At 38.4% G+C, this 18,744-nt stretch overlaps 1 protein-coding gene across 10 annotated transcripts in view; it reads right to left on the reverse strand.

Moving 5' to 3' along the window:
- Window positions 1-18,744, reverse strand: part of MPDZ (multiple PDZ domain crumbs cell polarity complex component) — a 101,943-nt gene that overhangs the window by 31,524 nt on the left and 51,675 nt on the right. For 5 of the 10 annotated variants that reach the window (XM_050716374.1, XM_050716372.1, XM_050716371.1 and 2 more), the window contains 7 exons: window positions 17,155-17,313; window positions 13,256-13,543; window positions 12,284-12,407; window positions 8,695-8,893; window positions 5,751-5,792; window positions 1,063-1,167; window positions 165-260 (listed from right to left, as the gene is read on the reverse strand). In XM_050716374.1, coding sequence (XP_050572331.1) covers window positions 165-260; window positions 1,063-1,167; window positions 5,751-5,792; window positions 8,695-8,893; window positions 12,284-12,407; window positions 13,256-13,543; window positions 17,155-17,313 — 1,013 coding nt within the window. The remainder of the gene's footprint in view (window positions 1-164; window positions 261-1,062; window positions 1,168-5,750; window positions 5,793-8,694; window positions 8,894-12,283; window positions 12,408-13,255; window positions 13,544-17,154; window positions 17,314-18,744) is intronic. The other 5 variants (XM_050716373.1, XM_050716377.1, XM_050716375.1 and 2 more) reach the window with 1 other exon arrangement.

Consider the following 18,744-nt stretch of genomic DNA (forward strand, 5'->3'; position numbering starts at 1 on the left):
TTACCAAAGCAATCAAGAAAGTGTTAGATTGCAGGGATTTAGCCCAACAGCAGTAAAAATCAACAGTTAATTACTCTTGCAATGCATAATATACATAACAGGTTTCAAATTTTTTGAATTTCAGATTAAATTTAGATTTTATAGTGTACAAGATCTGCACTTACTTTCTGGGCTGGTTCCAGTTACTGAAAGCAGCGTTTTGAAGTTCACTTTCTTCTCCCTCCCCCTCTTCACGTTCTGGAAGCTCTGGGATTTCCCTACTGATGAACATGAGCATGCAATTCATTTTAAAAAATCCCATATAATCACTGTATTCCTCTGCAAAATTTCACATACAGGATTATGCTGTCAGCATTGTATTTGTACACAGAATTCATTTCAGTACACAGATCTGCCTTATGAGAAAACTGTTAGAACACATACTGCATTCAGGGATTCCCCATCCATTTGTCTCTGATTTTAAGTCGCCAACAACCAATAGCTACAGAACAAAAAACTGTATTTCAGAACTACAACCAAATGTAATTGCTTATTGTTTCCAAAATGGAAGAAATAACAACATCAGAATTCATGAACAGTTATTGTTGTTGGACTTCAAGTTAAAGAAGACAAAAATCATTAGGCACTGAATATTTTGACCTGTAAGTAACGAATTTTTGAAGGCAAGCAAAAAGATGGCAGAATTCATTCTTTGCAGTATACATTCGGGTTAGACTATCAATAGCAAATTCTCATCGTTGAAGCACAGAATATTTGTGGCAATACATAAATCAAATTGCATGGTATTTAAGAGAAATTTTGGATGAGACAGCATGCAATCTTCTTAGTGGAGAGAACAAACACCTATAAAATAGCCTAGTAAAAATGTCAGAAAAATTGCTAACCGAAGCAAAAACTGTATCTTAAACAGCCTTTTTTTTTTTTTTTTAATGGAGGCTAGCCTGAGGAAAACTAACCATTTATCAGCTCTTCTAAAAAAAAAATTACCATCCTGAACTATGTGAAGTGTATGCAAAGAGTTAAATCTAGGAGTCCTATGGGATAAAAACTCTTTTGACTCACCTGACTGTATGTGAAGGAAAAAGTTCAAGGGGCATAGTTTCCTCTGTCTGTTGTTCCAAACTGGCTCTGTACTCTTCTAAATTTTCTGCTGGCACATATGTAATACTGCAATAAAATGGGACATGATTAAAGTAGCATGAGGACTGGCGGACATACCCTTCATGGGTGTGAGGAATGGATATGAGGATGTCACTCAAGACTACTTCATAACAGGCACTGCCTTTGGAATAAGGAGTTATATACAACCTTTGTGACTTCGCAACAAATAAGCATTTATGGTCAAATTAGACAGCTGAACAGCACTTGATTTTTTGAGAGTTGGCCTCAATATTTTAAGTAAATGGTGCTTTAAGAGCAACTAGAATGTAATAGAGACAATCCTGCTTCAGTCAAAACAGATTCCCCGTGCAAAGACAAACACTGGAAGATCAGTGAAATGTGAAGCACTAGTACCATCCTAAAAGCTGGCTGAATATGCTTCTGAAAGTTGGTTTGCAGGTTTTGTGCTTTCTGTAGAGGTTTTGTATCTGTTTTAGGTTTCCATGCTTTTGGTTAAAAATACTGCATGGCTTTGGACTCACAAATGTGTTATAGCACACCAGTTAAGCTGCAGGGAGCAATCCTCTGCTCAATTCCTTCCTCCCCATCACCATGCACTTCCAGCCAGCTTGGGACAGTCAGACAGTTGTGTTTCACCAGCCAAATGACATGCTCCTGAAGCCCTGGTATAACTCAATCATGTTTGAATGCCAGAAACAGAAATGGCACAACAGACTGGGGAGAGAGGAACAAAGAGAAGGAAAAACATTAAGGCATGAAAAGTATTTCTTAAAAAATTTCCTTTACTTTCAGAAAGGACACTATGAACTAAAAAGGACTACACAAATAAAAGACACTGCCCTACTTTAACCAGGATTTGTTGAGTCAAAAACCTTGGACTGTCCCACATGCAGCTTAGCTATCAAAATGTGGCAACAATTAAGACTGTCGGAAAAAGAACACAAAAAAATGTGTGTCCTACCATCCATCACATGGATGCTGAACAGCAGAAACTCTCCAGTTCTTTTGAAAGAAATTTCTAAATCATCTATACTATCACCTGCTTCTTTTTCTCTTCCTTGAGATCTGTTTTTCTGCCTTCATATTGTTTTCAAATACTCAAGTGTTATGTGGTTGACACAGTGTTCTCATTCTGAAATGCTGAGGAGTACACACTAGGGAACAAACACTCAGTAGAAGGTCAATGACTTAATATCTGTGTTTGCTGAGGTCATTCCAGCACCAAGAAATGCACAAGACATACAGCAGTTATTCTGTGAAGCCCAGCAGTGAAATGGAGAATGGCAAGAGGGAAAAAAAGAGTAATGATGCTTTTAGAAGTTCATTAGTTTTTTCAAATAATCCCAACTATTTCTCAGCCATCTCCAACTCTAAATGTGATAAGTTACAGCAAAGTGCTAGTATTATGGTCACAAAATTCTCACAGGGGCAAATGCTACTGCGGAACTACCACCTAGTAACCCCATAAAACTGCCACTATAAAAGCCACAACACCTGCAAGCTGTGTTTCAATGAAAGAAAATGCAGTTACAGCCATCAATTCCACCTCAATCAAATTCATTAATTTTTACCCCATAAAATTAAGCAGAAAATAATGTATTTTCCCTTGAAAGGCAGCTGCACTAAAGAAACCAGAATTGCCAGCAATGTTTCTGTTGGCTAGATGATCTCAACAATCTCCTTTATGCTAAAATGTAGCAAGAAGCTGTTGTTCATAGTACAGATAGGAGAATGGCAAGTCCCTTAACAGGAAATATACGTGTCCAGATTGAGCCCAGATGCAGAGAGGGATCGCTGACAGCGGAGTGCTCAACATCTTTCATCTCTTGTCCAGTCCTTTTGAACAGCGAGCACTGGAAACTATGAAGGGTTCTAAGGTCCAAGGGTAATGGTAGTCCTTACCTCATCCTGCCTTGCGACATCAGCATTACCGATCAGCTAAGGGGGAGACAAACCAGATGTGCTACAGGTTCTGGGATACCATGTAGATTTTAATTATATGAATGAATAACTGACATTGTGCTAGGACATTCAAAAGATGCAGCTCAAAGGATGCCTTCCATGCTACTTACAAACATCTTCTGAAAACTGTCTTACGAAGGTAAGCTTCCATTTCTGCGCTCAGCATAGGAACCAAGAAGGAAAGAGGTTCACTCAACCATTTTAAGATTGTGCATCTAAAACTGAGTGACTGTTACCTAACTGATCCTGATGAATTTAGATAGTATCACTGGCAGCTCCTTTAACTCTTTGGAAAAATTACATTATTTCTATTCTAGTGCTTAACTACGGTTCTAACTGCTTAATTTTAAGAACTCAAACAAATATTAAATATATGTTTTTTCTCTTTGTTCTTATCTACAACTAAACATCAGTAATGCTTCAACTATTTCATAAATATAAGCAAGAACATCTACTTGCATTTTGAAAAAAAAAAAAGTGAGGGAAAGAAAACCAAATGGCATGGATCAAATGTATGAAAAGGTATATTATGTGTAGGAGTTCATCTTTTTTCTTGCTTGTTAATTTCCAAAGTTCTGTGAACTGCAAAGCTTTCCTTAACTGCTCCTATAAGCTAAGCTATGTTATTGATGTGACTGTCCATGAGAATCCTTCTCCCCTCTCCATGCTATTGTTTTTAGCAATCCCAAGCACAAATACAGGTTGGGGAGAGAATTGATTGAGAGCAGCCGTAAAGAGAAGGACCTGGATGTGCTGGTTGATGAAAAACTTAACATGAGCCAGCAATGAGCGCTTGTAGTCCAGAAAGCCAACCGTATCCTGGGCTGCATCAAAAACAGCGTGGCGAGCAGGGTGAGGGAGGTGATTATCCCCTTCTGCTCTGCTCTCGTGAGACTCGATGGTCACAAAGCTCGAGCACTTCTCTTTTGAGGACAAGCTGAGGGAGTTGGAGTTTTTCAGCCTGGAGAAGAGAAGGCTCTGGAGAGACCTTATAGCGGCCTTCTTGTACCTAAAGGGGGCCTACAGGAAAGCTGGGGGTGTAATAACAGGACAAGGAAGAATGTCTTTAAACTAAAAAGGGGTATATTTAGATTAGATATTATGAAGAACTTCTTCACTAAGAGGGTGGTGAGGCACTGGAACAGGTTGCTCAGAGAAGTTGTGGATGCTCCATCCCTGGAGGTGTTTAAGGCCAGAATGGATAGGGCTTTGAGCAACCAGGTGTAACAGAAGGGGTCCCTGCCCATGGCAGAGGTGTTGGAATTATATAATCTTTAAGGTCTCTTCCAATCCAAACCATTCTAGGATTCTGTGATTATTATTGAAATGAAAAGGAATACACATAACCTAGCTCTGCTTAAAATTAAGAGTTTTAGGGAGCATGTTTGTTAGAATTTCATCTTTGCTAAGTATCTCTCTTTCCTGGTCCTTTCTTCTGTGAGACATGGCAAGGTCAGACTGCACAAACTGCCTTAGATTTCACATCTGCCAAGAATATGTTCTCTGTTTAGTAGTTCATGGGCAGAAAGCCCACAGTGAATCAAATCCATCGTTTGCTGGATTGCTATTGCAGCTCGGTTCTTGGAGGTCACAGCAAGGTCTGAAGATACCCATCACCATCCTGAATGCCTCATCATGTGCCAGGAACCAGACTGAGGTGACAAGAGTGCCAGAACATGAAAGGTCCTGGGAGCCTCTGATCAACTATGTTGACGACCCTTGTGCCCTAACGTAGAAATAAAAATTCATCAAGGCATCTGAATGGCTCATCCCCAGAAGGGACTAAAATCTGCCTTAATAAGTCACTGGGAAGACAGTAAGAGAAACAATTGCTAAGAAATATGGATGAAGACACAGAAGATGGGAAACAGGTGAATTGTCTACTATACGCAGGGCTTAATCATTCCCTCTTTTTCATAGCTGTACAGCTTGAAGGAGAAAGTACTCTGGTTTCCTTTTTTGAGAGCTACCACCCCCTCACCAAGATATGCACTAGCAATGAAAGCAGCGACAATGGGAACACCCTGGTGTACATATGAAAACATCTGTAAACACAAGAATGCATGCAGTACAGAGGAACATTTATCACATGCTTGACTGAACAGCCACACAAAACCTCGAAACACCAACAAACCAAGTAACAATGTATGGAGAATGTTCAGCAGAAATAACTGTCATTAATAATTAAGTTCTAATTTGAACCTTTTTATACATGAAGAAAGTAAAATATAAGTGCCGCAGAAAATTTGACATTGATTAATCCAGATATCAGTACATTGTACTCAGGACAACTCCAGCAGTGAAGCCCCGTACAAGCACACACTCCCCCCACACACATGCTCTGAACACATCTGGGGTGGCTGTCATTAGCAGCAATTTTTTTGAATGAAAACATATGTATTCTGGTTTTAGAAAATATGCTATAATCTTCAAATTTTAAACCACATATATACACATAAATATATAAAAAAACAAGTATACACACACACTTTTTTATATATATATCCATACATGCACATGCACACACAAAGACAGAAAGAGTATGTACCTATATCCGGATATATCCCTGACATTATTACAGATGTAATAAAAGCATGGCATGGAATGATTTTACAGACAAGTTGCAACACAGAGCCATAATGAGTTTCTGAATCGCCAATACTCACACATAAAAGAGGGCCTGATCATCAGCAGGTGCTGGAGAAGATCTAGAATGTGAAGCATATGATGCAGCATCTTTTTACAACGGTGTTAACAAATGTCACTGTCTCATGCTGATTGTGAGAGGCATACTTATGTAGTTAAAAGTGTGAGCTGCCTTTTTTTTTTTTTTTTTTTTACTTTCTCCTTTCTCTTTTTTTCCATCTCCACGTCACCTATACCTCCCCCAGAAAGCATCTAATCTTTATTACTGTCTATAGCAGTGATTATTAACAAGCATGCAAAATTGAATTGCAATCTATCTTCTATTCCTTGATCAGGAAATCATCCCCACACTTTAGGTTAAGGCAGGTGAATCCTGATTCAGATTGGTAATTATCTGACAGATATTAGAAGCAGCTGCCTCTGAGCAGAAAACCTTGTCTATTATTACAGAAATATAAGAGCTCCTGGAATGGTGGAGTATATGAAAAAGAATGCATTCTGGTAAGGCCACACATCTAGTTTTCTACAAGCAAAGGGAAAAAGAAAAAGAATACATCAAATAGAACTCAGATTGCTGGCTCCTGAACTATCAAAAATTGGATTTCCTTGAATAAAATAAAAAAGCCTTTACACAGCAAGTAAGAATGGCTTCCTCTGCTTTCAGTAAATAATGTTTGCCAATGAAAGACAGGTTTGAAATTAAAATATTCCTGCTTAATCACTTTTTGGGGCCGACCTGGTACCCCAAAAAAATTCAGCTTAATAGTTAAGGTGTCGGCTCTGCAGCCCTGTATGGATAAAGGAATAATACAACCACATTTGAGTGGTTGTATACCCTTGTTTCCGTAGGATGACACCAAAGAGATTCAATGCTTGCTTATTGGAAAGGCTGTCCCTTAGATCATGAATCACATCACATTAACTGTGAAACAGTGTTTATATAGCTCTGTACCCTTCTTAGAAAACAGGAATAACTATCATGAGATAGTGCTCTGTACCTCCAAATTCCTGATTTGGGACACATTTACCCACACATTTGTATCACGGTATTTTTTTTGGAATCTTGTACTTCTCCTGAAAGTGCAAATTACTGAAACGTTTAATTATGCTGATAAAGTAGATTTGTATCAAAACTATGTAGGCCAAAAAATATTGTCCTTATTCTCGCAAGATTCCTTCAGAAGCTAAGAAAGGATTTGGCATTTTATTTGTCTGACAGACAAAAGATGGCTTCACTTTAAGCTCTTATCATGGGAATGCACCAAAGAACATAAACATAAAATGAAAGCTAAAACTCTTAAGTCAGAATGTGAATACCTCAGCTTCTTACAGAAGGAGGTGGTGCACTTTTCTTTGGGACATCTGAATGTTCACATCTCGTATGAGATTTTGATATTTCCAATGTATCTGGAAAAAGACTAAGACTATAAAGCAAAACTTATATTCACATAGCACAAATGAAGAGCTATAAAAGGATAAGCACAAAAAATGAACACATCTGTGTTGGATCACTTAACTATGGCACTAATAAAAGACTTTGCAGAAAAAATCGTGCTGTGGCATATGTGTATCTCAGCAGATGTACAAACATATTCATGTGTATATACCAACTGATTTCAGTCATGGAAGTTGGAATTACAATACAGTTTGAAATCTTACAAGAATAATCAATATCAAGTTTTATCAACATTGACTTGCTCATATTCACAACAGCATTGTCTAAAAATGTAATCAGTTGTATGAGCAGAACCCACCATTCAAGCAAGCTTGTATTAAGTCCTAATCTTACAAACATGACAGCTGTGGGGCAGACATTAAACCTACGACCCACAGTGAAGGTACCTTGCCCACGTGTTCTCAGAATGCCAGGTCTCTTGAAAAGTAGCATATGACTGAGGAAGAAGCAAATGCCATGCAGTCCATTTTTAACAGATAGAAACTACACTGTTACACTGGGACTGAACTGATCATTTTCAAGGATACATTCTTAAAAAAAAAAAAAAAAAAAAAAGAGGCTTCTATTAACAACATCTCTGGTAATTCCATTAGCAGACCTGACCCAGTCCATACTAACACAGGTTTCAGAAAAACAACTATTAGGTCTTTTTTTTTTTTTTTTTTAAGCGGTAAACACAGCACTGACAGGTCTGGAGAACTGGTCACAAGCTCAGGAAAACCACATTTCTAGATGGTGGATATATGGGCAAAGTTTACTCTACAACCATGACAGTTAGAAAGAATTGTACTTTAATGGAAAGTTAAATTTCTGTAAACTGAACTTGAGAAGAAGAAACTTTCTCATTGAGCAAGTGGATTTTTCAAGACTCATATTAAAAACTTCAGGTTTAAAGTAGTACTCCAAAGTATAGATATCTATGTATGTGAGCAAAAGCTCCTTCATACATATTAATGAAAACCTGGAAGTGACTTCACAGAACAGCCCATTTCTGCTGTTTATTACAGATATACTTACATTTTTTTAAATATTACTTTTCTGCATTAACATCAGGTATCATACTTTCTGTCTGGCAGTCAAAGACAAAATCCATAAGAAAGGTCTCCATCAGATGAAATCACTTGTGCAACTGCCAGACAGTCAACCTTTCAGAAGCACGAACACCTTGAGGAAATCGTTACCTTGTTTAGCAGAGTCATACTGTAAATGCAGAACTCTAACAAATCCTATGCCTTCAAAATAGCCAGGTAGGGCAGTAATGATGATGGGAACTAATCACAGCAATAACTTTTCTAAGAACACCCAGAGCCTCCCACATAAGTGATTTTATCTTTCAGACTTACAAAGCTGTAATTCAATAGTGAATTATCCATCTGAAAGGGTAATTTAAAGATAAATTCACCCTGTGAAAACAGACAAAATTCTGATTTAAAAAAATCTGCATAAATCTCACCAGATTTTGATTATTAGCCTTTTCCTACCACAACTAATGTTCGACGTGTACCTACTTGATATCTGGTCCAATAAGCGAATGCCTTCTTAACATAGCTCGGGCCTGTGCATTGGTTAAGTCAGTGGTTGACTCTTCATTAATGGACAGGATGCAGTCTCCCACACCAATCCGTCCATCGCGACTTATTGAGCCTCCATGAATGACACTACGGACTATCATTCCTGAGCCATCTTTATTGGAACTTACTGTCATCCCTACAGTGAAAAAGGCATGAAACAGGTAAGAGTTAATATAATCTATGAGGCCCAGTTCTGAATGACAAGAGAAAGAAATATAACAAGAGGCTGGGAAGGCAGAAGACAGCCACTCAACCTGCCAACGTCAGCAAGCCTGAATATTGCCCTTATTCTCCTCGAGTTTCTTTCTTCTAACAGGAGACAGGAGTTACAAATCACAATCACAGTATCTTGACTTTATCTTATGTCATTTCATGTATCAATCTCAATATAAGAAAACAAAGAGCAGTGGAAATTTTAAGCAGAAAATAAGCCAACAATCAAACAGATCTCAAGCAAAAAGGTAACAGAATGGCTTCAAAAAAACCTGAATTTGTAATTCTGAGTAGTTCACTGAGTTCATCTGCCACATGTCAGTTTTGTTTATCATGGTTCTTTTTAGGAAAGGAATAAAGGATTAAAGGATTAACTAGAAGCACCGGGATGATACCAAATAATCTTCTGTTGAAAATTAAGGCAGCCCATTGATTAGGCCCAGAAGAGAATCCTGACTTCTGCAAGAGCATGTGCACTACTGACAGACACAGTCCATTATTTGATTTACATGACAGTCCTACCAGTAGTAAAGCAGGACGCTAATCCTTGAGGCTTATATGCACCATTTAACTCCAGGTTCTTTTCACGAATGGGAAACAAGACAGAAATGGTCTTCCCCCTACTCGCCCATGGTGTATCCACAGGGACTTAGTTGGGCTGCTGGGTTTCACGTCCTAGTGATTGTTCTTGTACGCGTGGCTTCTCAGTGTAATTTTCAGGGCAGCTAATGCTCATGGTAACAACACTGTTGACACTTCTAAGAAAAAACACTCTTCACAAAGGCAAAGGAAAGGTACCTGCAGGCCCAACACCGTTTTCCCTTCAACATCTTTGTTGTGCCAAACTTGTTTTCACTCCTTTTTGTGCACTGACCAACAAGAATGTTTTCCCTAACAAGTTAAAGCAACTGAAGTAAGAGTGCCTTATACAGGAAGATTTACTAGAGAAAGAAGCAGTGAACACCCCACTTGTGTTCTCCTGGTTTTGCATGCAAACTTCAAGATAGCAAGCAATGGGAGTGAAGTTCTGTCTTCATCATCTCTTACGTTTTTGTCCAGACTGAGCAGAAGGAAGATGATCTTCAAGGTGAAAGCTACCCAGAGCAAAGCCTTCAAGGATACTGATTACAAGAAAATTCTAGCCAGTTATATATAAACATGACTACGGAAGACAAAGACACAACACATTACTCTGTGAACTTAAGACTGGGGGAGACAGGCTGAACAACAGAAAGTGGCTGAACAGAGTTTAAAAAGCAGCTGTAACCCACAGGCTACCCAGATTCAGCCCACCATGCAAACATCTGCCTACGTATCTATACCAGAGAAAAAAAACACTTACAGAACAACACTAATAGAGACACTCAACTTGCGCTTTTTCGAACTCCTTACAGAAATCCTTACAAAAATCTCTTACAAATCTCTTAGGGGTCTTGGTTCCTCACATTCACTTGCAGTTGAAATCAACACAGTTGTCTAAGCTGTAAGAAGACGGCCCTGACTAGCTAGGAACTGTCCATTAAGTGGATGAAAAGCTTGACATGGGCCAGCAGTGCACACTTGCTGCCCACAAGGGCAACTGCATCCTGGGATTTACCAGAAGAAGTGTGGCCAGCAGGGCGAGGAGGGTGATTGTCCCCTCTGCTCTGCTCTCATGAGACCCCACCTGGAGTATTGCACCCAGGTCTGGGGCCCCCAGCAAAAGAAGGATGTAGACCTGTTAGAGCAAGTCCAGAAGAGGTCACAAAGATGATCAGAGGGCTGGAGTACCTCTCCTGTGAGGACAGGCTGAGGGAGTTGGGGTTGTTCAGACTGGAGGAGAGAAGGCTCTGAAGAGACATAATTGTGGTCTTTCAGTACTTAAAAGGGGTTTATAAAATAAGATTGAGAGAAACTTTTTGCTTGGGCAGATAATAGGACAAGGGGAAATGGTTTTAAACCAGAAAGGGGAGATTTAGATTAGAGGTTTGGAGGAAATTCTTGACTCAGAGGGTGGTGAGAAACTGGGACAGGTTGCCAAGAGAAGTTATGGATGCCCCATCACTGGAAGTATTCAAGTCCAAGCTGGATGGGGACCTGGGCAACCTGATCTAGTGGGTGGAATCCCTGCCCATGTCAGGGGAGTTGGAACTAGGTGATCTTTAAGATCCCTTCCAACCCAAGTCTTCCTATGATTCTATGAATAAGCTTCTTAGACATAGGAATATAAGCACGGGATTTCACCTGGAGCACTACATTCAACTCTGAGGCCCCCAGCACAAGAAGGATATGGAAGTATTAGAACAAGTTCAGAGGAGAGCCAAAAGGATGATCAGAGAGCTCAAAGGAGCCTGTCCTTTGAGGACAGGCTAAGAGAGTCAGGGTTATTCAGCATGGAGAAGAGAAAGCTCCAGGGAGATCTTACAGCAGCCATCCAGTCAGGGAGAGGACTGAAAGAACAAGGAGGAATGGTTTAAAAATAAAAAAGGGTATTTTAGATATTATGAAGAAATTCTTTAATCAGAATGTGGTGAAGCACTGGAACAGGTTACCCAGAGAAGCTGTGGATGCCCCATCCCTGGAAGTGTTCAAGGACAGGTTGGATGAGGTTTTGAGCAAGCTCATCTAGTGGGAGGTGTCCATGCCCATGACAGGGTGTTGGAATTAGATGATCTTTAAGGTCCCTTCCAATCAAAACCATTCTATGATTCTACGACTTGAAGAGGACAAGGAGCTCTCCAGCCTGTTGTGCCTGTTAATGCCACAATGCACCTCTAGTCAGAATGCTCAGGATGTTGCAGATTGAAGATCTTTAAAAATCTGAAACTCTCTAGAAAATGATGACATCTTTGAGTCACAAATAGTATCTATTAAATGTATTAATTATCTGATTTTCAAAAATACTGAAATTTACGATACATGTAAAAATCAGTATCAAGGAAGTGAATGGCTTGTTTAGATCCTTTTGACCATCTTCAGAAAACAAGACGATTTCACTTTTACATGTACTTGAATCTGCAACTCTTTTACCACAGGTGTTTTGTTTTTTTGTCTGTTTGTTTTAATCTCAAAACACAGCACTTGTTGGCCCTATCTTGTTTTTCCACTGCATTATGCACAGAGAGTAAAAAACAATGTACGAAAACTGTACTGTTAACACTCAGGATTGACTGACTTCCTTTATAGAAAAAAAAATCCTTAGTGAGAGTGGGCACCTTATTTGCTGTTAAAGGTGACAGCAAGTGGATTAATCTTTACTGGTAGAACAGGAAACACAGGAGAAAAACAGAAAGCATGTTCCTGAACAAGTTACAAAAAATATTAGGTACTTTACCTAGACTTGAATTGCCTTTTGCAATAGTGATGGTCTTCTCATATACATTTTTGACTGAATTTGGGGTTGTGGAACTTCCCTCCACAGATACCGAGCAGCTCTTGTCCGTTGAGAGCACTTGATCCTAACACAAAGGAAAACAACATCAGTTCAGAATGCCAATATAAAAATATGACTAGACACAGACCTTAACTCATCTTACCTTTTACCAAAGCTATTATTAATACAGATTCCTTATACAGTCACTAGAAAAGTCAGTCTATCAAAGATCAAACTCATATATGTGCATTCATTATGTAACATAGAATCTATTGCAAAGTATATTGTTAATTTAGGGACACCAGTTATACTCTTAAAATAAGTGGGATGAATTCAAGAGCTAACTGACTCACTCACCAGAGATGCCTCTTGATTTGCCAATGCTAAAGTAACAAGGCTAATATAAAATTGCAACTCTTTTAAGAATTTCTTAAGTAATCACTGAATTGAAGGAATAGAAATAGGTCATAGCAACGGTCATAGAAAGAAAAACTGCATTTGCACACACTGGCATCACAGGCTAGTATGGAAGTTGAACTGTGCAATCTTGCATGAGCACCAGGATGTAACCTCTTCCATATGTCCAGATATCTGCAGAAGTTAACAGAAAAGCCTTGCTCTAGACCCCTGGTCTGCCCAACAAGAACACCATGCTCCAGCAGTGTCTTGTACTGTGAGTATGAGCAGACTTTTAAACAACCGCTGTATCTCCAGTCTCTGGGAGATTACTATCTTGAAGCCATAAATTATCTCCTGTTTTGGCTACTTCCACTAAATTTTAAAGTTTTGATGTCAGCTACCACATTTGACTCTTGACATTACAACCAAAGAACCATATGGGGGTGCTAGCCAGCGTCAATTTCAGCAGAAGATTCTAACATTTAATAATGCCTTTCCACAGTTTGTTTTTTATTATTTAAAAAAAATATTTACTTTTCCAGTGCCATCAAGCTGCATGGTAGTAGCAAGGCTTGTACTTTGTGCAAATTCTGCTGTTGTCTGAGATCCAGCCCAAGTTTCTGTGTTTTCACTCTCATTTTGGTTGATAACCGAAACATCCAGAGGCAGAAGATCCTTTTTAGTAAAAGCAGCTGCAGTTTCCAGGTTTTTGCCTGCTACAGATTTTTGCTCTCTCACTCTTTCACTCAGATCCATGTTGTACAGATTCTTGTTGGATATATGGTAATCAGCTGCTGCATTTAAAAATTCCTCTCCAACAGCCTGTTAAAAACAGGAGACAATAAACAATCATTATTATTTTGTAGTATAATTAAAATTTGTATTTCATGCTAAAATCTTAAGCAGAAATTAATGTCGTGGAACTGTTGTGGTTTTGGCTGGAATAGAATTAATTTTCTTTGTAGTGGTTCACATAATGCTCTGTTTTGGATTTTTCATGAAAATGGTGGTGATAACCCTCTGATCTTTTAGCTGCTGCAGAGCAGTGCTCACACAGAGCCAAGGCCTTTCCAGTTCCTCATGCTGCCCTGCCACCGAGGAGTCTGCAGATGCACCAGGAGCTAGGAGGGGACATAGCTGACCAAAGACATTCCATACCATATTATATCGTGCTCAGCAATAAAAGCTGGGGTAAGGAGAGAGAAAGAGGGGAGGGAGGGGATATTTGCAGTGATGGTGTTTGTCTTCCCAAGAAACTGTTACTGAGGCCACACCTGGAGTATTGAGCCCAGCTCTAGGCTCCCCAGTAAAAGAGGGACATGGAACTACTGAAGCGAGTCCAGAGCAGAGCTACTAAGATGACAGGGGACTGGAGCACTTGTCATACCAGGACAGGCTGAGAGAACTGGGCCTGTTTAGCTTGGAAAAGAGAAAGCTGAGGGGAGATCTCATCAATGCATATAAACATTTGAAGAGACAGGGTCAAGAGGATGGAACCAGACTGTTTTCAATTGTGCCCAAGCAAAAGGACGAGGGGCAGCGGGCACAAACTGAAGCTCATGGAGTTCCGGCTGAATATGAGAGGGCACTTCTTCACTGTGAGGGTGACAGAGCACGGGAACGGGTTCTCCAGAAAGGTTGTGGATGCTCCTTCTCTGGAGATATTCAAAACCCGCCTGGATGCCATACAGCACAACATGCTCTAGGTGATCCTGCTCGGCAGGGGAGCTGGACTAGATGATCTTCAGAGGTCCCTTCCAGCCTCAGCCATTCTGTGAAATTCTGTGATGAGCCCTTCTTTCCTGGAAGTGGCTGAACATCTGCCTGCCAATGGGAAGTGGAGAATGAATTCCTTGTTTGAGTTCTCACACTTTTACCTTTCCAATTCTCTCCCCCATTCCACCTGGGGAGAGTGAGCAAGCGACTGTGTGGTGCTGAGCAGCCTGCTAGGGCTAAACCATAACAAGAATTCAAGAATTTAAAAGTATTTGTTGTTACATCAGTGTCTTCAGTAGGTCATTACAGGCATTTTTCTACAGAATTAACTTGATTCTTCAGACTTCTATTTTATAACAGAAATCCATGAATATGAAATTACTGCTGAAGGCCAAATTCTAGTATTGTATCATTCAGTAAATCTTAACTAACTTCAGCAAAGTAGTGTCCACTAAGACATCGGCAAATCAGACATCACCACCACCAGCAACTTACTAAAATTAAAGCATACAATTGTCATCCTAAGGTGGAAGACATTAGATATTAAGAAGATATATCAAAGACTAAGAGGTTGGATGTATAGGTTCTTTATCAATATTAGGGAATTTTCTCTTAAATGCAGTAAATGTAGTCACAAGAATTTCTACCTCTATCTGTTTTAGTTTTTATCTACTGGTCCTATTAAGTCTTCTTCCACTTTTTCATAAAGTGGGAATAAAAAACATGATTCTCCAATTTATTTTCTAGTATATATTAAATCAAAATTCACACGATTTCAAGATATTTGGCAACATTTTGTACCAACAGTCAAAATTGTGGTTTTTTTTTCCTCATCATTCATGAGGTGCATACATGCTTGTTTTGTACCTAGACATTATCAAAAAAGGTTCACCTGTAAACAATTGGTTTAAGTAACATCTGAGAAGATAATTGAGCAAGGCCTAAATACAGCTAATCTGCATGATGTAATCAATGAAATAATTTCCTACCTTTTGGAGAACAGAACACCAAGACTATAATCTATTTAAATAGGTTTCAAAGAGAGCTGTGACACCTACTTTTAACTATGTTTTGTATTCATTTCCAAATCAGTGGGAATGTATTCATTACAAGGACCTATACAGTGTTCAACATTTACTCCGTATGCCATGCATGTGCATTAAAGTAGCAGTATATGCACATTTTTAATTTGTTTCATTTAAGGAAAGCCAATTCTTTGATTTTTGAAGACAAAATTTCAGGATTTTTTAACAACATCTATGTGGTACCTCTTTAGAGCATTTTGATTAGTTTGACTTAGAATATTTTTATCACCTATTTTTAAATTGACAGCAAAGGCATTCAGAATCAGCATTTCAACTGCCCTTGTAGTCAGAAATAGCTGAAATACCTCTGCACTCCTTGTTACACCTAATAGCACTTTTTTCATTTTTACTGCATTTCAACTGCTTCTAAAGTTTTCTTTTACCAACCGGTTTTCTTGCTATATTTACTTTGTGAAGCCATTCATAATTGCACAGTGTAAAATATTACTTGTAGAGAACACTCCCTTCATACTTGTGCATGGAGAAGAACAGTGAAATGTCATGACCATAATGTTTAAAAATGAACAAACAAACAAACAAAAGAAAAACAACAGAAAATAAAGCCATCTTTAAGTCAAAACCAAAAATAACTTAAGGATTCCTAGAGATATAAAGTAAATCTAACCTCTGTCTCATAAAACGCTTCTCAGCATGCAAAATGCATAATCTGTTTAAGTAACAATTATGGAGTTAAACAATGCAATCTGTCCCACTGGCACAGCAGAGATGTGCTCTTCTGTGGATTGGGAGAAGCCATTAGAAGATGAATTTAGCTTTCCAAAACAATGCCTTGTATGGGCCAAATATATAAGGGATAAACGAAGATACTGTGGCTCAGGCATGAAGAAAAAAGCAGAAGCTACTTTATTGAAGACCACAGATTGCAAACCTGGAAAGAAATCCCTACAATGTTTGGTTCAAAGACGGTGAGTGCTAAGAGAAATGACTCTGAAGACTCTGGATTAGTGAAATAGATCTATAGATTGACAAGATAAAGAATCATAAAAAAAACATGGAGAGAAACAAAGCCAACTTTGATACAATCATAAGGGTCTGTGACCAGCAACAATTAAGATACTGGTCTTTGTAATATTCTTGAGAAATTTAAAAAAGAAATTAGTAGCAATCAGAGGTTTGATATGCTTCATATTTAATTAAAGTATAATTATGAACAATTCATGCAAGAACAAAGTAAACTGATTAACAAGTACTCTAACTACAAAGAAGTAAAAAAGCAAAGCTTAGGATGAAAACTTAGTAAATCTAAAATTCTGTAGAATGATGCAGTTATTTTGTGTTACCACTTTTTAGTATGCTCTGAAGTAATACCGGTGAAGTTTTTTTTGTAGTTGACTGTTCACCACAGCTTTAACATTACAAGTATCTCACGGTATTCTACCTGGCTATACAAAACACAGCCCAAGTTTTCAATCTTCCACCTGTCTCTCTCTTCCGCACAGACAACTGCAAGACACCAGCATTATCTTAAATAAAACCGTACTTTAATCTGGTAACAAATGGTTGTGCAGATGGAACAAGGACAATATCTAGTAATATAGCTGCATATAGAACACTGAGCCTTTTCACATTCATAAGCAAGTTTTATCATCAATAAAATCATCCTTATTTTACCTTGGGAGTTGACGAGGGAAGGGAGAGGGTGTAGTTCAGCTCATCACTACAGGTGCTGCCATGCAGAGCTAACATTGAAGCCTGGAAGGTGTCACTCTCCGGAGAATACTGAGATTCAAAGGTGGATACATCCGCTAGATCTGCCTCTCCAGAGTCCACCTAACAACAGATGCAATTTAATCAGCCAGGCTGTCTGTAACCTTCACGCAACATAAGCCCCAAACACATGTACCTCAGTCGCTACTAACTGATTGACACTTTGCTTTTTTTTCCCCCTCTGTGTTTTACAGTGAGGTTAAATTTGTACAGCACAGTAGGAAAAATTTCTTCTTCCAGTTACATATTATGTTACTCCACCTTCAGAGATGGCAAGGAACATCTGAATTAAAGTTGGAGTCTGAACTGGAACAAATTGTAGGGCTGAAATAGGCTAGTGCCTCCTAATAGAAATAGGAGGTGTTAGCAACTACTATTTTCTTTTACAATAATTCTTTTACAAGAATTAAGGCTGTAAAAATAATGAGCTTCACTTAGTGACGTGAAAGAAAAGAAACTGCAACGCTTTCCAAAACATTTACAAAAAGTCAGACGTCACAAATGCTTCTTATAATTTTAAAAATATTTTATATTTCACACGAAGATTAATACTGAAATTTCTCCTATCTTACATACGAAATAAGATTTTAAAAAGAGTTCCAAACTTTAGCAGTCTTTTTCTTTTTAGGGGTGTTCTTTTTCTTCAGTGCAATATAACACACAAGTCTTGAAAAGAATTTTCAAATACTAGAATAAAATTAGGTCCTAAAGAACTTAATGCACGGTGCTTCATATTCTATACTTTGACTATAATTTTATCTCCCCTGGCAGAGCTCAAGGAAACATCGTATGCTAACAAAAATGCTCAGTGGAGTTCAGAACCATGACCATACTGTAAACTTATGTGAAGCAGCTAAGTGTAACCATCCATCTGCAGAGATGGGATCTAAGTGTTATTTTGCAGCTTTCGATGTTAATCACAAAATTAATTCATTCATTGTCAGATGGACAACAACAATAGCAAAAATCTGCAGTGACTTCAAAAGATTGATTCCTTTCTGAGGTACGAATTATCTGTTTTTTATTGTCTCAACCCTAAAGACTTAACATATAGTTCAAACTACTCCTTTGGTGTAACTCACTCTCAGCCCATCTTTTGGAAAATACATGTCAGTGATACTGAAGCTAAGCCCTAAATAAGGATTGTGTAAAAAGGGGAAAAACTAGAAGAATCTGAGCATTGATTTATCTATTAAAATCAATTCCTTGTGAATGCACTCTGTAAACACATCTTTGACTTGATGATTGCATATTCAGTTTCATATTTTGCATATTTGACAGTCAGTTGACATAGCTGACAACTTTAACCATATAATTATCTGTTATATTCATTATTCTTCAGCTCGGTTTTAATTTTTTTTTATATGAATCACACATAGAAGTCAAAAAGTTAAGTCCTTAAGATTTAGTCTGATCTTTTCTACACGTCTTTAATTAAAGGATATTTTCGATACATAACCTTGTTTCTTCATACTTCTTTCTCCTCTATAAATA

This window comes from Cygnus atratus, chromosome Z (assembly GCF_013377495.2).
Source record: "Cygnus atratus isolate AKBS03 ecotype Queensland, Australia chromosome Z, CAtr_DNAZoo_HiC_assembly, whole genome shotgun sequence".
Taxonomy (NCBI): domain Eukaryota; kingdom Metazoa; phylum Chordata; class Aves; order Anseriformes; family Anatidae; genus Cygnus; species Cygnus atratus.